A 22,001-nucleotide genomic window follows, 5' to 3' on the forward strand; every position below is an offset into this window, starting at 1 on the left:
GATGAATACAACACCACCAATTGGAAAGAAAGAAAGAAATAGTTTATCCAATCCAAAGAAAGAAAAAGGGGTAATAAATGTGAGTATAATCCATCCTTTCCATGGTGTTTAAAACCAACCAACTAATGAACAGCCCCAAAAAGAATAAGAACACAAAAACAGGCGTGCATGAAAAGATAAGGGAAAAAAAAGGAAAAGTGTGAAAAGTCCAAGTTTTCACAGTCTATTATTTTTCACCCCTTTTGTAGGAAAGTGATGTTATAAGTGGGTGTCTATTTCTAGTTTGGTAACATGGTCTCAAGTCACTACCACGTCAGGCATTTGTAAACTAAAGCTAAGAGCGTTGAAATGGAGTCTTGCAAGAAAGAGAGAGAGAGAGAGAGAGAGAGAGATTGGGTGTTTTTATGATTGCACTTGTCTTTTCCCTTTTAATTAGCTTGTGAGAGTTTTTGGGAATTGTATTAAGCTTTGAGGTCTGCTTAAATAGTAAAAGTCAAGATGATCTAGTGCAATTATAAAATCATGGTAGTGCCAATATCAGTGGCCTTTCAGAAATAAAAAAGATGGAGAGAAGGAGAGGACTATAATTTCAGAAATAAAAAGATGGAAAGTTATATGATGAATGATACATGCCATTATTTATGGATATTGTCTTCTTTTAAAGCAGTTAGCTGCTAATATAAGGGTGGGGGTAGGAGAGATGTAAGAGCAGATTACAAATCCATCTAGAGAGAGAGAGAGAGAGAGAGCAATAAATTCATCCAATCCCTTCTGTTTTTGTTTTTTTTTCTCTACCCTTTTTGAGTTTTGATAGTATTGTTTTTTGTTTTTTTTTGTTATTCTTAGTGCAACCCATCTTCTGAATGGGTTCATAAGATCTGGTCAGAAAACAAGCTCAGTTGGCAGTGAAGTGAGGAGAGCAGAAAGCATGGAGGTGGTTCAGTTGCAGAGACGACTGATTGACCTGACATCATCTCTCTTTCGTGAGGTGAGTTTGAATTGCTAAAAAAAATTTCCCAGATTTTTTCTGGGTTTTGTTTTTTATTGTTGATTATTTCATGTTTTGTTTTTTTTTGAAGCCATGTTGATTATGGGTTTTTTTGTTAATGTTTGTTGATTATTTCATGTTTTGTTTGTTTGAAGTGATTTTGATGATGGGTTTTTTGTTAATATGAGAAGGGATTCCTGGATGATCAGTTTACCCAGTTGCACCAATTACAAGATGAGAGCAATCCAGATTTTGTGTTGGAAATAGTTTCTCTTTTCTTTGATGATTCAGAGAAGATTCTCAATGCTGTGAGCAGTGCCCTGTAAGAAAACTACTACTATTTTCTTTTCTTTCTTTTTTCTGGATTCTGGGTTTTGCTTGTTTTGGACTTAGTGATACTGAAAAGGAACTCGGTATTTATGTTCTTCTTTTGTGTGTGTGTGTGTTGAGATGGTGTCTTGAATTCAATCCGATTGGGGTCTGAAATATTGTGTGTGACCTACCTGGATGTGGCCATTATGCCCGACCCATTTTAAGTGATTTCTGCCCGATTAGAATAAATTGTGGCCCCCTTTATATGAAGGGGTTTTAGGGCTTATTTTTGTATTCTTGTCTAAGAAGAGGGATGGGAGCTCAAAATGCGGAAAAAAAGGTGTACCAAGGAGTTTTGGTAAGAGATACCGATCTTCTCTTGTAATCTCCTGTTTCTATAGTGGATTTTCTCATCGCCTCTGTGGACATAGGCTATGCCGAACCATGTAAATTTTTGTGTTTCTGTGTGTTTGCTTCTTTCGTTTTGCTTTGCCATTGAAATCGAAGATTGCTATTATGCGTTTTCATAACATTATGTTTTTTTTTTTTTTTGCTTCTTTTTACTTTCTTCATGAAGAGAGCAGCCGACGGTAGATTTCAAACAGATTGATGCCAATATTCACCAGTTGAAGGGCAGCAGCTCCAGGTATTTCATCATCCATCCAATATATATATATATGTCCAAAAAATAATAAAAAACTTTGAAATTTCTTGCAATAGGTGTGTATTTGTATTCTTAGAAAGGTATATTATTAAGCCCAAAGATTTCTTCGCTAACCCCAGAGTTAAGCTGCAGCGAAAGAAATTAAATTATAGCAATATGGCATTGTTTAATTTCTCTGTTTTAGCTTCTTACTTGATATATTTCGGTAGAAATAAAGTAAAAAAACTGGCTTGTGATGAAATGTATCTGAAAATGGCTTCTCTTGAACAGTATAGGTGCACCTAGAGTTAAAAATGTCTGTGCTGCATTTCGCAACTTCTACGAGGAGAATAACAGAGAAGGGTGAGTTTTGTTCAAATTTACAAACACAGATCACAAAATTATTCCTCCCATGAACATTAGTATGGAATAACCTTTCATTCCTAGATATCTAACACTATATGAAATATTCTTGTTATGTAGCTGTCTGAGATGTCTGCAGCAAGTGAAACATGAGTATTTTCTGGTTAAAAGCAAGCTTGAATCTCTATTTAGGGTAAGCTGAACTCTTTCTTAAAGCCCTTATGAAAATAAGCAAGATCTCTCTCTCTCTCTCTCTCTCTCTCTCTCTCTCTCTCTCTCTCTCTCTCTCTCTCTCTCTCTCTCTCTCTCTCTCTCTCATTTTTTCATCCATATTTGAGTGTAGCTGGAGCAACAGATATTGGCAGCTGGTGGATCAATTCCTCCCATGTAGTAATTTGCTTGCTATGTAATGTACATGATGCCAAGGAAATTCCCTGCAAAATAGGAGGAGAATGGAGGTGTAAAGATAGGTTATGGTTTCTACTGTTGAGAGTTTGGGTGGAAAAGAAAATATATAAGCCTCTTTCATACATGAGGGTTCTCTAACTGTTGAGTAAGAATTAGATTGTGTGAAAGACAAGAAAGTCTTATATGAAAAGCCCCTTTTATATCTCTTAATTAAGCATTTTCTCCTGTTGAATGCAGTACCATTGATCAACTATTATTCCTGGAGGCCCAATTTGGATTGCAGGATTTTCTGGAAAAGTTTGAAAAGGAAATTTTTTTTCCCAAAATTTCCAAATTTTCAATTGTTTGATTAAGCATGAAAAATAAAACTTAAGCTAACATGGCTCAAGTTTTATTTAGAGGGGACCTTCAATTTATGATGATCTCCCACTAAATACACCATAGCCATATCATTTCTCTCTAAATCATGAAAAGGAAATTTTCCACATAATTTTTTTTGTTAGAAATATTTTTCTTTCAATCCAAACAGGGCCTTATTTCCGTTATAATTGCCGTGGAACAAAATCAGAAGGCAGTTTTTTTATGTATATGCAGATATAGAAAATTTTATCTGAACAAAGACGTAAATCAGAAGGCAGATTTTCTTATAATTCATCACTGTTATGTTTTTCATTTTTTTCGATAAAATGGGTGTAAAAAGATTTTACACCCATTTTTCCTTATAAAAATGGATGTAAAAATTTTTTACACACATTTTACGTCAAAAGAAACAGTAGAGAAAAAGAGTTTCATGCCCAGAAATACTCAAGTAGATTCATAGTTGCATTACTTATAGCTTCCTGGTTCGTAGACAAAGCTGATTCGGAATCAAGTGGGGATAGCATTTTACATGCTCGAGACATATTCCTTCAGTTAGCATGTACGGCTTTACTGCCTTTTAAGTTGTTTGATTTGGCGTATCATGTTATGTACATTCGATCGTTGGATGATAATCATTGTGAACGAGAGTTATACAACATCTTTGTAGTAATGGCTTTATTTGTGTTAATCACTGAATCCTTTTATATTTGCAACAATTGAAGTAAAAGTAGACTTTCCTCTTTTGCTTTCAATAATAACTATGTTGAATCATTGAACAAAGTACATTGGAATATTTGGGGAGCTGCCTTGGTCAGTTCCATTCAAGGTATTAAGTAGGGAAAATGACCAAATAGAAGGGGTTTCTACTGACTATGACATTTGAAGAGAGGTGTTTTGTAAATCACCAATCAAGAGTGCATATGACTAAAATGCCATTGATTCTCTCTCTCTCTCTCCCTATCAAATCACCTTTTTGAAATGATTACATTTAGAATACAAATCCCAAAACCCACCTTTTTCTCTCTTCTTCTTCTTCCTCCCACCTACATACGTATGAAAAACCAAAAACCTCCATTTTTGAAACCCAAAAACCTCCATTGTTAGATGCCAAAAGCTCCATTCTATTGCTGAAAACCTCATTTTTAGATGTCAAAGCCTCCCTAACCCTTCATTGCATTGGAAAACGCCTCCATTTACAACAACTATTGCAAAAAAACGTTATTAGATTCCGAAATCGCAAAAATCTTTACTAGAAACCATCATTCCATTGCACAAAGCCTCCATTCAATGGAAATGTGTGTATTTCTAGCCCTCTCCCTTCTCTTTCAATTATAAGGCATGTTTATAAATTTGAATGAAAGTTTTTCATGTTAAACTACTGTTTTTCACTTTATAATCATTGTTATTTTACTGTTAACCACTAATTTCTTAAGTTAAACTATTATTTCACTACGATAAACCACTACTGAAGTGGGTGTTTATAAGTGGTTTATATAGCTTCTTTGGTTAAGAATCCTCAGTAGTGGTTTATAATCCTAAGTAGTGGTTTATTAAGGCTTACCAGTGGTTTAGAGTGTTTATAATTGGTTTATAAGGATTAACAATGGTTTAAAGTGTTTATAAGTGATTTATACAGGGTGAGCAGTAGTTTATAGTGTTTATAAGTGGTTTATACAGGCTTATCAGTGGTTTAGAGTGTTTACAACTGATTTATATAGGGTAAACAGTGGTTTATATAAGCCTATCAGTGATTTAGAGTATTTATAAGTGGTTTATATAGGCTTATCAGTGGTTTAGAGTGTTTATACATGGTTTATACAGGGTAAGAAGTAGTTTATAAGTGGTTTATATAGGCTTATCAGTGATTTAAAGTGTTTACAACTGGTTTATATAGGGTAAACAGTGGTTTATATAAGCGTATCAGTGATTTAAAGTGTTTATAAGTGGTTTATATAGGTTTATCAGTGGTTTAGAGTGTTTATACATGGTTTATACAGGGTAAGAAGTAGTTTATAGTGTTTATAAGTGGTTTATATAGGCTTATCAGTGGTTTAGAGTGTTTACAAGTGGTTTATATAGGGTAAACAGTGGTTTATCTAAGCCTATAAGTGGTTTATATAGGCTTATCAGTGGTTTATAGTGTTTATACATGGTTTATACAGGGGAAACAGTGGTTTAGAGTGTTCATAAGTATTTTATATAAGCCTGGCAGTGGTTTAGAGGATTTATAAGTGTATAATATATGGTAAACAATGGTTTAGAGTGTTTATAAGTTGTTTATATAAGCCTTACAGTGGTTTAGATTGTTTATAACTGGTTTATATAGGCTTAACAGTGGTTTAGAGTGTTTATAAGTTGTTTATACAGTATAAGCAGTGGTTTATATAGGGGTAAGCAGTAGTTTAGAGTATTTACAAGTGGTTTATATAGGGTAAACAATTGTTTAGAGTGTTTATAAGTTGTTTATACAGTGTAAGCACTGGGTTAGAGTGTTTATAAGTGGTTCATGTAAGCCTAGCAGCGGTTTAGAGTGTTTATAAGTTGTTAATATAAGCCTAACAGTGGTTTATAGTGTTTATAAGTGGTTTATATAGGCTTAACAGTGGTTTAGAGTATTTATAAGTTGTTTATACAGTGTAAGCAATGGTTTATAGTGTTTGTAAGTGGTTTATATAAGGGTAAGCAGTGGTTTAGAGTTTTTACAAGTTGTTCATATAGGGTAAACAGTGGTTTAGAGTATTTATAAGTTGTTTATACAGTGTAAGCACTAGTGTATATAGGGGTAAGCAGTGGTTTAGAGTATTTACAAGTGGTTTATATAGGGTAAACAGTTGTTTAGAGTGTTTATAAGTTGTTTATACAGTGTAAGCAGTGGTTTAGAGTGTTTATAAGTGGTTCATGTAAGCCTAACAGCAGTTTAGAGTGTTTATAAGTGGTTTATATAGGGTAAGCAGTGGTTTGGAGTATTTACAAGTGGTTTATATAAGGTAAACAGTGTTTTAGAGTGTTTATAAGTGTTTTATATAAGCCTAGGAGTGGTTTAGTGTGTTTACAAGTGTTTAATATAGGGTAATCACTGGCTTAAAGTGTTTATAAGTGGTTTATATAAGCCTATCAGTGGTTTAGAGTGTTTATAAGTGGTTTATATAGACTTAGCAGTGGTTTTAGAGTGTTTATAAGTTGTTTATTTAGGATTACCAATGGTTTAAACAACTGAGAGGGAGAGACTACCAACCTGTGAGAGGAGGTTCACTTAGAATCAGAGGATACCGGAGAGAGGTGCATGAACTTGCGGGGCATTGTGACCCTCTAATGGACGGTTGGGATCATCCCATGAGAGAAAGAGGGCATTGTGGCCCTCTAATGGACGGTTGGGATCATCCCATGAGAGAGAGAGAGGGGCATTGTGGCCCTCTAATGGAAGGTTGGGATCATCCCATGAGAGAGAGGGGGCATTGTGGCCCTGTAATGGACGGTTGGGATCATCCCATGAGAGAGAGAGGGGGGCATTGGGGCCCTCTAATGGACGGTTGGGATCATCCCATGAGAGAGAGAGGGGCATTGTGGCCCTCTAATGGAAGGTTGGGATCATCCCATGAGAGAGAGGGGGGCATTGTGGCCCTTTAATGGACGGTTGGGATCATCCCATGAGAGAGAGAGGGGGGCATTGGGGCCCTCTAATGGACGGTTGGGATCATCCCATGAGAGAGAGAGGGGCATTGTGGCCCTCTAATGGAAGGTTGGGATCATCCCATGAGAGAGAGGGGGGCATTGTGGCCCTTTAATGGACGGTTGGGATCATCCCATGAGAGAGAGAGAGGGGGGCATTGGGGCCCTCTAATGGACGGTTGGGATCATCCCACGAGAGAGAGAGAGAGGGGGCATTGTGCCCTCTAATGGACTGTTGGGATCATCCCATGAGAGAGAAAGAGAGGAATTGTGGCCCTCTAATTGATGGTTGGGATCATCCCATGAGAGAGAGAGAGAGAGAGGTGACGGTATTTTAAAAATGAGGGTATTTTTGTCCTAAACCCTTGCAAACCAGTCACCATCACTATAGATTGGTTATTTCCAAGTCTTCCCTCTTCAAATGTCATAGTCAGTAGAAAGCCCTTTCATTTGGTCATTTTCCCTATTAAGTATTATGCATTGCTTGTAGTTGATTTCTTTCCACGTATATAGTTGGTTGTTTCCTTTAAAGAGAAAATTTGACTTTTTGATAAATATTAATCGTTTCAAAGACTTGTTGAAAAACAAGTTATTCAAAATTCTCCAATCATACGAGGTCAATCGACGTATTCTTAATGAAAGAGTTTCTTGATCTCTTGGCCGATCATGGTATTCTCCATCAGTACGGGTGCAACTTGGGTCGGTTTTTCGAAATTTGGGTTGAGCTTTTACCATAAAATCAGGTACGGTTTGATTCCAATTCATTTTTAGCAAGACCTCAACCCAACCCGACCAAAGTTGCACCCCAATCCACTAGTCAAAGCAAAATGATGTATCCTGGGGTTGAGCCTCTAGCTCAATTGGTAAAAGACTATGTTCTTCAGCCCAGAGGTTGGAGTTTCAATCCCAGTTTGCATACCCAAATAAAAAATGATGTATCCTAATGTAAGCATGACATATCATTGAGATTGGTTTGACTATGATGTATCAAGTATAAATTGTTATTGCAATTTTTCTTATTAATCATTAATCCTCTCCTCACTTAAAAATGGACTATCCATATAGAAAGTTGTTCCACAAGGATCCAATCTATTTCTAATTGGGTAGTTTTATTTCACATTATTTTCTATACTTGTGCAATTGTAAAAATAAATTTGAACCTAGATCACTTGTGTATTTCTTAGCTATAGTGATAAGCACAAGGGGTACAACAGTTTGCACCACTCCACCATATGAGTTTACATCTCTCGTCGTATTGTTTTTAATAAATAAGTGTTCTCTTTCCCTTAAGACTCCGTTTATTTCGACGTCAAATGGCCGTAAAACAAATCTTACGACCATTTTCTTCACTTAAAAATGAACGTAAAATTTATTTTACCTTCTCTAGAGTTTAAAACAAGAGGTAGAGATGTCAATCTACAGAAAATGTCTTTTTGCATAGTTCAACTCTTCCAATTTTCGCTAAATATGGTTCTCATATATTTTAATTCAGCAGATTGCTCCCCTTCATCCATTATAGACAATCCTTCAAAAGACAGGTACGTCTAAAATAAAGAAAAAGGGTTTAAAGATGAAAATAAAGAGTACCAACATCAGCTCCAATGCTTAACTTCTAAACATAGTTTATACAAAAAAAGATTGATTAATTGTTGAAATGTTACATGCCAGTCATAGACAAGCCTTGGTACCTTCTTTTAATAGAGAGGATAGGCTCCAAGGGACAGAAAATTATCTATATAGTGGGAAAACTTGGGTGGCCACCTAAGGTTATTTTAAAGCTTATAAACGCAAGCTTTTCCTTATTTATTAAATATCTTATAAATGTAAATTTCCTCATCATCTATAGGGTTTTCATGTGCATATACATTGTGCTATGTGGGACCCAAAGTCAAATTAGTGTGTCCAACAAAAACATTAGTCATAAAAAGCATATGTTTTTTCAAGAGTCACCCACACCCATGAAGGGTTGGTGATGACAAATCCATCATCATCATCATCATAATCATCCTCCTCCTCAGGAGTTATGGGGCGCAAAAAGTACTTGTTGGAATTATCTCGAAGAACACTCTCCCAATGAAAATAATCCTTTGTTAATGTGCATACCGTAGCCTTAGAAGAACTTAGAAGAACATTACCTGGGCCAATGGTTTAAATTTCGGTTTCTGTACCGATTTCGGACCTCACCGAAACCGAAATTACGAAATTTTGGCCGAAATCCGTCGAAATGTAAAAAATAATATTTTATTTGTTACAAATTTTTTCCGAAATCACCAAAATTTCAGTAATTTCGGTCTAAATTTTAGGGAAATTAATAAAAAATTTAAAAATTGAGAATTTTGGTCGAATTTCCTAAAACTTCGAATGAAATATCGGTCGAAATAAAGTAACGTTTCGGGTACGTGTTATTTCGGTTTCGGTCGAAATTTAAAACAATGCCTGGGCCATATAGGCTAAGACAGGGGGTAGTGCCAATATCAGTAGCTTTCATAAATAAAAAGATAGAGAGAGAAAGAGATAATTTAGAAAGGATACTGATATTAGTGCTACCATGTTTTGATAATTGCCCTAACTGACCAAGTCTTTTTTTTTTTTTTTAATTAGCTTGTGACAGCTTTTTAGGAATTAATGAACTTTGACATTGGTTAAATAATAAAAGTCAAGATGATTTAGTGAAATTATAAAAACAAGGTAGTGCCAATATCAGTGGCCTTTAGAAATAAAAAGACGGAGAGAGATAATTAGATAATTAGATAATTTCAGAAAGGACGCCGATGTTGGCACTACCATGTTTTGATAATTGCCCTAACTGGCCTTCTCTTTTTTGTTTTAATTACCTTGTGCAGCTTTTTGGGAATCAATAAACTTTGAATTGGTTATATAATAAAAGTCAAGATGATTTAGTGAAATTATAAAAACAAGGTAGTGCCAATATCAGTGGCTTTCAGAAATAGAAAGGGGGAATCTCACTGCCCTATTGGGTTCTGTTTAAGCACTTTGCTGCTAATATAAGGGTGGAGGTGGGAGATGAGATGTGAGAGCGTAGCACAAATCCAGAGAGAAAGGAAACGAAGGGTAATTTTATGTCTGTACAAACCCTTTTGAGTTTTGAGACTATTTTTTGTTATTGGTTTACCGGGTTCTTCTCAAAACAAATAAATCCATCCAATCCCTTCTGTGTTTTTTTTCTCTACACTTTTGAGTTTTGAGACTATTTTTTGTTATTCTTAGTACAACCCATCTTCTGAGTTTTTGTTTGCAGTGGAGTAAGGAGAGCAGAAAGCATGAAGGTGTTTCAGTTGCAGAGACAACTGATTGATCTGACATCGTCTCTCTTTATTGAGGTTAGTTTGAATTGCTAAAAAATGTCCCAGATTTATCTGGTTTTTTTTATATTGTTGATTATTTCATGTTTTGTTTGTTTGAAGTGATTTTGATGATGGGTTTTTGTTTATATGAGAAGGGGTTTCTGGATGATCAGTTTACTCAGTTGCAGCAATTGCAAGATGAGAGAAATCCAGACTTTTTGTTTGAAGTTGTATCCGTTTTCTTTGATTATACAGAGAAGATTCTCAATGATGTGGGCAGTGCCTTGTAAGAAAACTTGTGCTTGTTTTGGACTTAGTGATACTGAAATGGAACTCAGTATTTATGTTCTTGTGTTTTTTTTTTTTTTTTCTGATTTTTGTGTCTTTTTCCTTTCTTCCTGAAGAGAGCTACAGACTGTAAATTTCAAACAGGTTGATGGCTATGTTTTCGAGATGAATGGAACCAGCTCAAGGTATTTCATCATCCATCTAATATTATTTCTTTCTTTTCTTTTGAGAGAACAAACCATCTAATAGATTTTCCACAGGAAAACATTTTGCACTTAAAACTTCTTTGAAATATCTTTTTAGTATTTGAGTGTATTTTTTATCTTAGAAAAGAATATTATTAAGCCCAAAGATTTCTTAGCTGTTGGCTTATGGGGGGCAGCGATGGCCTGTGCTGAAAGGGCTGTCCCAGTAGGGTGCTACTCAATAAAGATAATGGTTGTGCCTTTCCATATCAATTGGTTTTGGCATAGGTTTTTTTTCCCGGGTAAGCTAGGGTTTAGCGGGGACCCCTACTGATTTATTTGAAAAATAGAAAGATGATACAATAAAAACACAAAACCAACCCTAACTTGGAACATATGAGAGAGGGAGAACCAAGGCTCAGCACATATGAGCGACAAACACTAAACCTGAGAGATCAAAATGCTCAATACTTGTGAATTACATAATCAGCTAATTTGGAAGGGGTATGTTGGGCTCTTTGTGAGGGCCACGATCCTACATTAGCTAATTGAAAACAACAAAATATAAAAGGATAATTTTTTGTATAAGTGTGAATGAAACAATAGATAAAGAAAATAAATGAAATAAATGACTGGATGATTAAATGATATAAATAATTAATGATATATGCTTGAAGTTTAAGAAAAAAATAGATTAAAGAACTATAATATAAATAATTAAATAAACTAAAAGAATTCGGTGCTTCCCCAATCTATGCAGTTTGTTGGTCCGATCATTGACAGTGGATTCCTCGTGAGTAGATGAGGAGATGTGGTGGGCCGTGGGAAGCCCTGTGTGAAGATCGGAAAGGATGTCCGCTTTTGATGTGTTACTCCGGTTTAAAAGTAATTGAAAGGTGGAAAGAGTTGTAGAGAAAATATGAGACCTTTTCTTTTCTCTTCGTGAGGAAAGAGAAAAAAAAATAGATTGTTGTGAGACTTGGAGAGAGTGTGTATTCTCTTTGTCTTGTTTTTTTTTTTTTTTTGAAGAGATGAGTGCCAAAATGAACTTTGATGGGTCAAGTAGGGGGGGGGGGGAGGGGACCTCAGATTTCTCAGAGGTGTGAGGCTCCACCTATTGGGATGCTCAAAATGAACTTTGATGGGTCGAGTCTTGGAAACCCGGGACCGGGTGGGGTTGGCGATTTGTGCCGTGATGATTGTAGTAAAGTTGTGTGGGCTTATTCCGGCCCTATTGGGATTTGTGACACGTCAGAGGCCGAAGTGAAGGCGGTATATTACGGCATTAAGAGACTAGATAAAGAGAGTTTGAATCGTACCATTGTGGAGGGGTATTCACTTAATGTGATTCATTGGTTGAGAGGGGCACTGGTGCCCCCCTTGGAGATTTTTTTCTATTTTTGATGAAATAGAAGATTTAATCTCGGGCTCTGCTTTAGTGTTCAATCATGTGCGGTGATCGGCTAATGGAGAGGCGGATTTGTTGGTTGGGGGGGTGTTAGTCGTATGGGTTTGGAGTGGTTTGACTTCCTTCCTCCGTGAGAGTTGTATTGCTCTTTTTTCTGTGTTTTTTTGTATCTGTGTTTCTTGTACTCTTGTTGTGGTCCTCCTCGGCCCACTTCCTTTTTTTCATTAATGATATTATTCTGCCTTTTCAAAAAAAAAATTTGAGTGCCAAAATATATATATTTTTCTTTTGTAGAGAGAAGGGGGAGGAAAGAGACGTTGGAGAGTGGAAAAATTTAGGAAAAATGTCTATTTTGGGATTTGTGGGATCTCCTTTTGGGGAGAGAGATGCTTCTTGCTAAAAAAAAGTGAAACATTTAAGGAGAGTTTGAAAGATAAACATAGAAATGTTTTGAATTAAATTTTAAGAGTGTTTGGTCAAAAAAGGAAAGCAATAGATTTGCTAAAGTTATGGTAATTTTCTATCTTTTGATGTGATTTAGAATATTTGCTAAAGTTAGGTGTTTACATTTGCCCCTCTTTGTCACTTGTTGTAAGCGAACAAGTGGCAATGAAGTAAACACATAAGTTAAAGATGGTCTCAATTTTGAAATAAGGTGGGATTGGAAGAGTGAGACACCTATAGGATGCCCCTCTTGGATGCCTCATGTGAAAACGTGGGGTATCCAAGTAGATAGGCGTGAAAAAAAAAAGCAAAAACATGGGAATTGATGACTAATAGACAATGGATATGGGGCAACTACATACAACGTTATCCAGTGGATTGTGATCTTCGGGTTGATTTGACGAGTGTGGTAGGTGAGAACAACAAGAATGTTGGCTCGATCCATTGTACTTGTCTTGTAAATGCCACATTAATAGTAGAAAAATAAATAATAAAAGAAGATAATAATGAGAAAAATGAATAGCAAAAGTAGGTAGATATAAAGTAGAAGAATTTTGATTATGCAACTGAAAAATTATCAAAGTACATGATGAAAAGTTTAAGTGTGTAAGTGAAATGACAAAAGAATGCAAGTACATGCTATGAAGACGACTAGACGAGTAAGGGATTGCCCCAAATTACATTGGAGGTGAAATTTCTAAGTAACGAAGGAATAAGTACCAAATGTTTGAATCATAGAATAAAAGTAGTTAAGAATTATAAGTGTTAAAAGATGATGCCCCCAACATATGTGAATCATAGAACATAAATATTTCACCGTTAAAATGTCACTACGGATAAAACTTTAAAGGATAAAGGTTTTCTCTATGTATTTGTGGATGCAGATTTAAGGGGTGAGAATAAAAATGGGGAAACATAAGTGGATATGCAATATGAGATGGTGTAAATGAAGGACTCGTTAAATGATATTGTGGATGTTCAGAAAATGGGAAGTGGCAGCTCGCGATAGTGTTGTGATAGTTGTGTCTTAATGGTATTCTTTAAATTTGATGAGTATTAGGAGAGTTAGTTTTTAGAGAGTTAGAGTTGATCACAGAGGATTGAGTTGATTGTGGAGTTTGTAAATGGATGTGTTGACTATGTCTTTGTGGAGATTGTGGTTTCTTAGGATGAGTTAAAATGGGTATTTGATTTATTTAATTTAGTGAATATTGGTGTTGACCATGTAAAGTATTAGATTGATAACTTTGTAAAGAAGTTCTAGGTTTAGATGTTGAAAATTGAGGAGTGGAGATTTGAACAGGTATATTGGTTTGTGGTTTTGGCATAATTTGGACATGGTTGATTGCATGTCTAAGTGGAAAATTTATTGAAAACTGTGATATTTTTCGAATCAGATGGTTAGAGTGTGGGTGAAACAAAGTGTTTAGCAGAATGTCATTGAATGCAGAACTATGAGCTGAAGAAGATTGGAGTGAATGGAATAGGGAAATTTTATGAGCTAGTGGTAGAGTTGTTGGTATAGATTGCGTGTGAGAAGGCTGATCAGTGAGAGAGGGATGTGATTGTTGGGTGATTGGTGGTAACATTGTGAATAGAATTTTGTCTATATGGTTCTGTGATTGAGGGTTGACTTGGGGCTTGCGTAAGTGCGTGAGGGGTGTCATCAATGTCGAGTTTATTTTTAATGATTAAATCTTGTACAAAGTATTTGAATGCTATATAATTTTCTATTAAGTGTCCAGGTGTTTTGTGAAAGTGACAAGGTTGATTTTCATTATAATTTTTATGTTTAGGTGTATTAGGCTTGAGCTTTGGATGCTGAATCATGTTTTTGGAAAGTAAAGTGTGGAAGAGATCAATTTAGTTAATATTGAGTGGCCTAAGAGATGGTTTTCTTTTGGCATTTAGTTAGCTTTGTTTAAGGTTTGATGGCATATATTGTTAACTGCATGGGATTGAGGGTGTATTTTAGGTGAAGGATCTACATTTGATTTAAAAGGAAATTCTTCACTAGTTTCAAAAGCTTTTTGAATTTCAATACCATGTTGAAGGACTTTATCGAAGGAAGTGAGGCATAGAATAGATATCTGAAAGCGCATTTTAGGAGCAAGAGCACGAATAAAGATGGAAACGAGAAATGACTCGGGATAGTGGCCTGGTAGTTGGTTTGCGAGTGTTCTCCATCTAGAATAAAATTTAGAAAATGGTTCGTCAATTCTTTGTTTTGTGTTTAAGAGATCTTCAAGTGTAATTTCGGCGTCTATGTTGAATGCGAAATGATCAATAATAAGACGTGATACTGGACAAAGGAAATGATAGAATGGCTGGGGGGGGGGGGGGGGGGGTTGGAGTTATAAACCAAGTGAAAGCAAGGTCAATTAAGCTTTGGGGAAAAAGTTGTAATAAGAGTGCATCATTTTATGGTCATGCATTTAATTAGAAATGATTTTAGGTGGTGACGTGGGTTTCTGGTTCCATCATATAAGGCAAATTGAGGTATAATAAAAGTTGGCAGAAAGGTTACCAATGTTATAGATGGAAGGGAGTACAGTTCGTGAATTGATGTAAATTGATTTTTATCATTTTTATTTGCAAGTTGTTCTGTTAGAAGATTTTTTATAATTTTTTTAAGGTCAGTGTTTGACATTTCATGAATGTGCAGGGTATTGTTAGTGGCAGTCACAGGAGAGACTCTAGGAATGATAACGTGCTGTGCCATAGTGATATTCTCAAGAATTTAATGTGTTGATTTGAAGAAGTATTTTGTTAATAATTAGGGAAGATAGTTACGCGTATGATTATCACCAAGTCATATGAAAAGTGTTAAAGGACAATTGTATTATACCAATGATATATGTATTAGAATATATAGTAATGAGTGTGATACGTTAAGGATTACAAGAATTTATCAAAGTTAGATATATAGTAATAATGAGAGAATTTATATGGGAATAAATGCACAAACAAGGGGCTACTAAGAATTAACAACAGGCAATGTAAAAAAAAAGAAAAAAGAAATTAAATACATAAACAAAAATGTGAATATGGAGTGCAATAATAAAATTAAATAAACAATCAGGAGTGCGGGGAGCTTGGGCGTTCCAAATTGAAAACAACAAAATATAAAAGGATGATATTTTGTGTACAAGTGTTGTTAAAGTATAAAAAGATTAAATACTGCCTTTCTCCAACAGCTTACGCTTTTGGAGAAGTTGGTAAGTTTCAACATGGTATCAGAGCCAAAGGCCTCGAGTTCAAACCTCCCGGATAGCAAAAATCCACATGCAATGGCCGACCCAACATGGGACCATGTGCACATGTGCCACGTGTTTGCCAAGTAGTCTACATGTGAGCGGGAGTGTTAAAGTATAAAAAGATTAAATACTGCCTTTCTCCAACAGCTTAGCTTTTGGAGAAGTTAGTAAGTTTCAACAAGTGTGAATGTAGTCGATTAGTAAATAAGATATGAAACAATAGATAAAGAAAATAAATGAGATAAATGAATGGATGAACGTAACTGTTAAGTATGGATAATTAAATGATATAAATAACTAATGATATATGCTTGAAGCTTAAGAAAAAAATAGATTAAAGAATATAATATAAATAATTAAATAAACAAAAGAATTCGGTGCTTCCCCAATCTATGCGGTTTGTCGGTCCGATCATTGACAACGGATCTGTCGTGAGTAGATGAGGAGATGTGGTTGGCCGTGGGAAGCCCTATGTGAAGATCGGAAAGGATGTCCGCGATTGATGTGTTGCCTAGGTGTAAAAGTAATTGAAAGGTGAAAAGAGTTGTAAAGAATGGGACCTTTTCTTTTCTCTTTGTGAGGAAAGAGAGAAAAAGAAAAAAAAAAGAATGTTGTGAGACTTGGGGAGAGTATGTATTCTATTTGTCTTGTTGTTTGAAGAGATGAATGCCAAAACATTTTTTTTCTTTTGTAGAGAGAAGGGGGAGGAAAGAGATGTTGGAGAGTGGAAAAATTTAGGAAAAACGTCCCTTTTGGGATTTGTGGGATCTCCTTTTGGGGAGAGAGATGCTTCTTGCTAAAAAAAGTGAAACATTTGAGGAGAGTTTGAAGGATAACATAGAAATGTTTTGAATTAAATTTTAAGAGTGACTGGTCAAAAAAGCAATAGATTTGCTAAAGTTATGGTAATTTTCTTTTTTAAAATCACATCTTTTGATGTGATTTAGGAGATTTGCTTCTTTTTTTTAAAAAAAATTTAGGTGTTTACACTAACCCAAGATTTATGCTGGAGTTATAGTAATATGGCATCGTTTAATTTCTCTGTTTTTTGTTTCTTTCCTTCTATATTTTGGATTCACCTTCTGATGAAATGGAACTTGATACATTTAGGTTGAAATAAAGAAAAAATATATGGGTTGTGTTGAAATCTATCTGAAAATGACTTCTCTTGAACAGTATAGGTGTACTGAGATTTAAAAATGCCAGTGTTGCATTTGGCAACTTCTGTGAGGAGAATGACAGGGAAGGGTGAGTTTTGTTCAAATTTGTTCAAATTTACAAAAACAGATCACATAATTATTCCTGCCATGAATATTACTGATCTGAAATCAAAGTAAGATGATGGGTATAATCTTTCATTCCTTATACATCTAACACGATATGGAATTTCCGTCTTATGCAGCTGTCTGAGTTGTCTGCAGGAATTGAAACACGAGTATTCACTGGTGAAAAGCAAGTTTGATTCTCTATTCAGTGTAAGCTGAACTTTTCCTTGAATCCCTTTTGAAAATAAGAAAGATCTCTCTCTCTCTCTCTCTCTCTCTCTCTCTCTCTCTCTCATATTTTCTTCTGTCTTTGTGTAGCTGGAGCAACAGATACTGGCAGCTGGTGGAGCAATGCCAATGCTAAAGTAGTTCTTATTGCAATTTTCTTGTTAATAATTTATCTTCTCCTTTCTTAAAAATGGACTATCCATACAGAAAATTGTTCAACTAGTATCCAATCTATTTATCATTGGGGAGATTTATTTCACATTATTTTCTATACTTGTGCACTTGCAAAAATAAATTTGAACCTAGATCACTTGTGTGTTTCTTAGCTATAGCTATAACCACAAGGGGTACAACAGTTTGCACCACTCCACCGGATGAGTTTAAATCTCACATCATATTGTTTTCAGTAAAGAAGTGTTCTCTATTACTTAAGGCTCCATTTATTTCGATGTAAAATGGGCGTAAAACAAATCTTATACCCATTTTTTCACTTAAAAACACAATTCAACTTATTGCTCCCCTTCATTCATTATTGACAATCCTTCAAAAGACATGTAAGGAAGTTTCAAATAAAGAAAAAAGGGCGTAAAGATCAAAATAAAGAGTACCAATATCAGCTCCTTTGCTAAACTTCTGAACATGGTATATACAAAACAAGATTGATTAGTTGTTGAAATGTTACATGGCAGTGATAGAGAAGCCTTGGTATCTTCTTTTAATAAAGAGGATAGGCTCAGAGGAACATGAAAATATCTATACTATATATAATGGGAAAACTTGGGTGGCCACCTAAGATTATTTTAAAGGGGCGCAACAAGTACTTGTTGGAATTATCTCGAAGAACACTACGCCAAGGAAAATAGATGGGAGTCCAATGGGCAACTAAATAATTGGAAAAAAAAAGGTAGTTAGGGGGAGCAAATGGAATTTTTATTAAAGTTCATTTTACCAGATTTCATGACTTTTTAGAGTCTTACTTATTTTCAAAAGGTTGTAATTAGCTTTTGAGCAATGCTAGACTGAAGGGCGCCCTTGAAGAAATTGGAGGAAAGGCGCCCCCATTGGTTGCAACTTCACAAAGTGTATTTATAATATGTAAAACTCAAAGAGCATCTATTGCATTTTGTGAAGTTGCAACCACCGGGGTCGTCCTTTGCTACAATTTCTGCATGGGCGCCCCTCAGTCTAGCATTTCCCTTAGGTAAATTAAGTTTAGTTGAATTGGGAAGTTTTACTATTTTTGGTCAGGAGAGGAAAGTCATGATTCTTACCATTCTAGATTTAGAGTTGAGGTCTATAAATATCTCATTGTAACTCTATTTAGGTTTGAATAACATTGAAGTTTTTCAATTTTTCTCTCTTTTTTTTTTCTCTTGTGGCTTCAAGGTCTGTTCTTAGGTCCATATCCTCATCATCATCAACTGCCCCAAACCACTCTTTGCTCATCAAAGAAGATAAAATAATCCACCCAACATGATGCAAACTCAATTGACATGACTAACTAAAAAAACTCTTCTTGGATTCATATCCAAGAAAGATTTCTCTCTTTTTTTTCTCACATCTCTAACTAGAAAGGGCAGGCGGTGGCTCGCGGTACCTCTCCAAATTGTGTCTTGCGGCAATCTCCACCATACACATGGCATTGTTGGACAAGCCAATATGTGGGACGCACGATCAATGATCACGGGCGAAAAATGCATTAACCAGACCATCATAACCATTTGATCAATGGATTTCTTTGTACTAGTGGCAAATTTTTGTTTTATAATTCTCTGTTTGTCAAGTCTCCATGAAACAAACATGCATATGTGCAATGGTGACTTGGGTGACCCACAATTTGTGGTGGTATTGCGAGCGACCAAACCAGACTTACTTGTATTAATTTATTGGGTTGTAAGTCAACAGTTTACTTTGATGCCATTGATAAAACTATCACATGACATGGTCTATCGTATACAAAGGGGCCAAAAGAGTTGGTCGATTTGAAGGAGTGTCAGAGATGGCCTTTACTTTGGGGAAATGAAATTCAAACTCCCTTGTTTTGACACTGAAATTCTTAGATTTTTTTATTAATTTAACATGGAATTTTACAATTCCCAACAAGCTAGGAGACGATCATGGAGTTTCAAATAATGAAATTAAGTACCAATATCAAAACAAGGAGTGTAGATATAAGCTTTTTAGGGTAGCTAACAAGCTGTGACATGCAAATACTCAACTCAACTAAGCCTTTGTCCCAAACTAGTTGGGGTCGGCTAATAAATCCTTTAGAAAATTTTCATGAAAAAACTGCGACATGCAATGCAAAGGAGAAAAGTGGAAGCAAGGGCATTAATATGGGAAGAAATTTGGGTCACCTTCTTTAACCATTCTCGATCGGCGAAAATTCGCATGCTCTTGCTGTTTCTATATTTTTCGACTCTTACCGACATTTGTTGGTGATTTAGGATGAATTCTAAGAGCGAAGCCGAGTCGCTCCAAGCAATTCTCTACCACCCTTTCGCATGCTTGTTTAACCTATCATTGAAGCTAAGAGCATGAATGGACTAGAGGTGAGGCATGGAATTTAAGGATGTACTCTCTCTTTTTTTGGCGAAAAAGATATCATTAATTAAATCAAAGAAGATAACAAATGCACTTCAGGGAGGAGAGAATACCCCATATACAAGTGAGCTCTAGGAGATCCTGATTTGACAAGGTTATCAGCCAAATTGTTGGCACTTCTAGGAATGAGAGAAAAAGAACAAGCAAACATAGATTTTTTTTATCTCATCCAATAGATTTGCGAGTTGGACCACTGCTATTCCCTTTGACCCATGACACAGTATTGGAAGAGTCGATTTCCACTTCCAAACTCCCTTACATTTAGTTGAAGGAGATAGACAATCCCTGGTAGAGGGCACGGACCTCAGCTTACATAGAATCAACGGTTCCGATAGCTCCAGCAAAAGCATTGATGATGTCACCCAAAGAGTTCCCAAAAACACCACCAATGCCTCACATGCCTGAGTTGCTTATCTTCCAAACATTTCACTTGAGAGATGAGCCTCTACCGATTATGAAAACCAATTGTGAGTTCAAAACCTATTATTTTTTTTGGTAGGCAAGTTGGGATGAAACCTCGACCTCAAGGTTGATGAATAAAGCCTTAACCATTGAGCTAGAGGCTCAAAACCTATTATTGGACTCAAAATTAAACGTAATTTTGAGTCCAATAATAGGTTTGGGACTCACAATCGGTTGTCATGATCTAAAACGAAAAAGGCAAGCTTCTATTTCTTTCTCTCTCATCGAAATTATAATTCTTGCCTCATGAGATGGCGAAAGTTTGTATCATTTCTTACCCTTTCATGTCTGACCCACAAAAATGATGAAAAAAAAGAGAGGAAAAGGTTTCAGTTTCTAGGAAAAATGTTAGTTACTATAAAATCCGGACATATGGTCTTTACCCATTCATATGAAGTGTCATTCTCAAAACAATCAGTTGTCTATTTTTCCTTTCTTTTGTAGCCTTGTCAAAGAAAGATAGGAAAAGAAGCAAACATACTAACAAAATGGATAACAATGATCTTATTCTAGCTAAAATGACTAACAGTGATCACCAAGATTGTATATTTTCAAACATGATTCTCAAGGGAACGACTGAGTCTATGGATTGGAGTATGGTGTGTACCTAACATATTCACTGTGTGATGGGGTCACCAGGAGATGCTTTCTTTCGGCGCGATCTGAAAAGGTACTTGATACGGCCTTGATCTCGACGAATTATATCTTCCGAAGTAAGATGATTCGGAGACGCTTTCTTTAGGAGTGATTCGGAGCACTGGAGAAGGGCATTTTTCAGAGACTGTTTGTTTCGGAGGATCCATTCAAAGTACTCAGGACTGCAGATATCTTCATTAATTTGATCGCCCATAGTAGGACTAATTTGATCTTGCTTAGGAGCATTTGGGTTATAGAAAGGTACACCAAAGCTATGAGAAACGAGGAGGATGAAGAGTAAATTGATGAGTGTGGGAGTGGTGACTGTCATGTCTGTCAAATAAAATGAAAGATATGGTAAGAAAAATATGAGTATAACTAGTATGAATCAACTGTAATATAGAATGAATGGCGTAGAACGTTTTGATTCTTTAGGAATAGTAGCGCACGTTTACTAACGCGAAAAATAACTCGAATTCTTATGAATTCATGGTCACATATATGTTACTAGTAAAGATAAGCCGTGCGCAATGGGCAAAGCAACCAAAAAAAAAATGAATTCGAAAAAAACATCCATTCCATGGGATGATCCAAACCGTCCATTTGTTGAAATCATTTCCATAGGATGATCCTAACCCTCCGATTTATAGAGGGACTCACAGTCAAGTGCATGCTACTAAAAGAAATGGATCTTCACAATCACACTAATCATTCCAGTACCATTACTTGAGATTCAATTAGAAAGAAAAAACTTGGCAAATGGTTCATGAAAACAAGGTGCAAAGTGAGCACAAAGTTCATAAATTGATCGAATTTAGTTGACACAATCTGTTCATGCAAGTAGATCAACAACTTCCACGCCCCCCCTCCCCGAGTCGACTCTCGTTTACCTTACTCGTGTTCGTTTGATCGAGTTTGCGTATTGCCCTACAAAGTCAATCAAAACTCCTTTTAAGTCTTCCGAGTTTTGACTTCTTCAACTGAGTACTCAGCCTCTCTACTCAACTAAAATTTGCCTTGGCTGTTTTTTTGACCTGCATCCACATTTTGAAACATTGCTTCAAACACCCAGAACAAATGAACAGGGTAGAGCTTTATTACTTTTTTTATGAAGAAAACAATTTTATGAAATAATATTATATTACAAGTAGACGAACCCAACTAGTGTCAGGATTA

General features: G+C 35.7%; 2 protein-coding genes across 2 annotated transcripts; both read left to right on the forward strand.

Annotated features, from left to right (window-relative positions):
* Positions 1–357: 357 nt before the first annotated feature.
* On the forward strand, positions 358–2,931 carry LOC143884091 (histidine-containing phosphotransfer protein 1-like). Its single transcript, XM_077387481.1, has 7 exons — positions 358–702; positions 847–988; positions 1,180–1,310; positions 1,878–1,946; positions 2,235–2,306; positions 2,427–2,499; positions 2,650–2,931. The coding sequence occupies exons 1-7, from the start codon at positions 623–625 to the stop codon at positions 2,695–2,697; spliced, it is 615 nt and encodes a 204-aa protein (XP_077243596.1). The 5' UTR covers positions 358–622; the 3' UTR covers positions 2,698–2,931.
* A 6,736-nt stretch (positions 2,932–9,667) lies between these two features.
* On the forward strand, positions 9,668–17,387 carry LOC143869725 (histidine-containing phosphotransfer protein 1-like). Its single transcript, XM_077376288.1, has 7 exons — positions 9,668–9,815; positions 10,003–10,084; positions 10,204–10,334; positions 10,453–10,521; positions 16,807–16,878; positions 17,033–17,105; positions 17,214–17,387. The coding sequence occupies exons 2-7, from the start codon at positions 10,025–10,027 to the stop codon at positions 17,262–17,264; spliced, it is 456 nt and encodes a 151-aa protein (XP_077232403.1). The 5' UTR covers positions 9,668–9,815; positions 10,003–10,024; the 3' UTR covers positions 17,265–17,387.
* Positions 17,388–22,001: the final 4,614 nt, after the last annotated feature.

This window comes from Tasmannia lanceolata, unplaced genomic scaffold, assembly GCF_043159265.1.
Source record: "Tasmannia lanceolata isolate RefF3 unplaced genomic scaffold, GAP_Taslan_0.1 ptg000002l, whole genome shotgun sequence".
Taxonomy (NCBI): domain Eukaryota; kingdom Viridiplantae; phylum Streptophyta; class Magnoliopsida; order Canellales; family Winteraceae; genus Tasmannia; species Tasmannia lanceolata.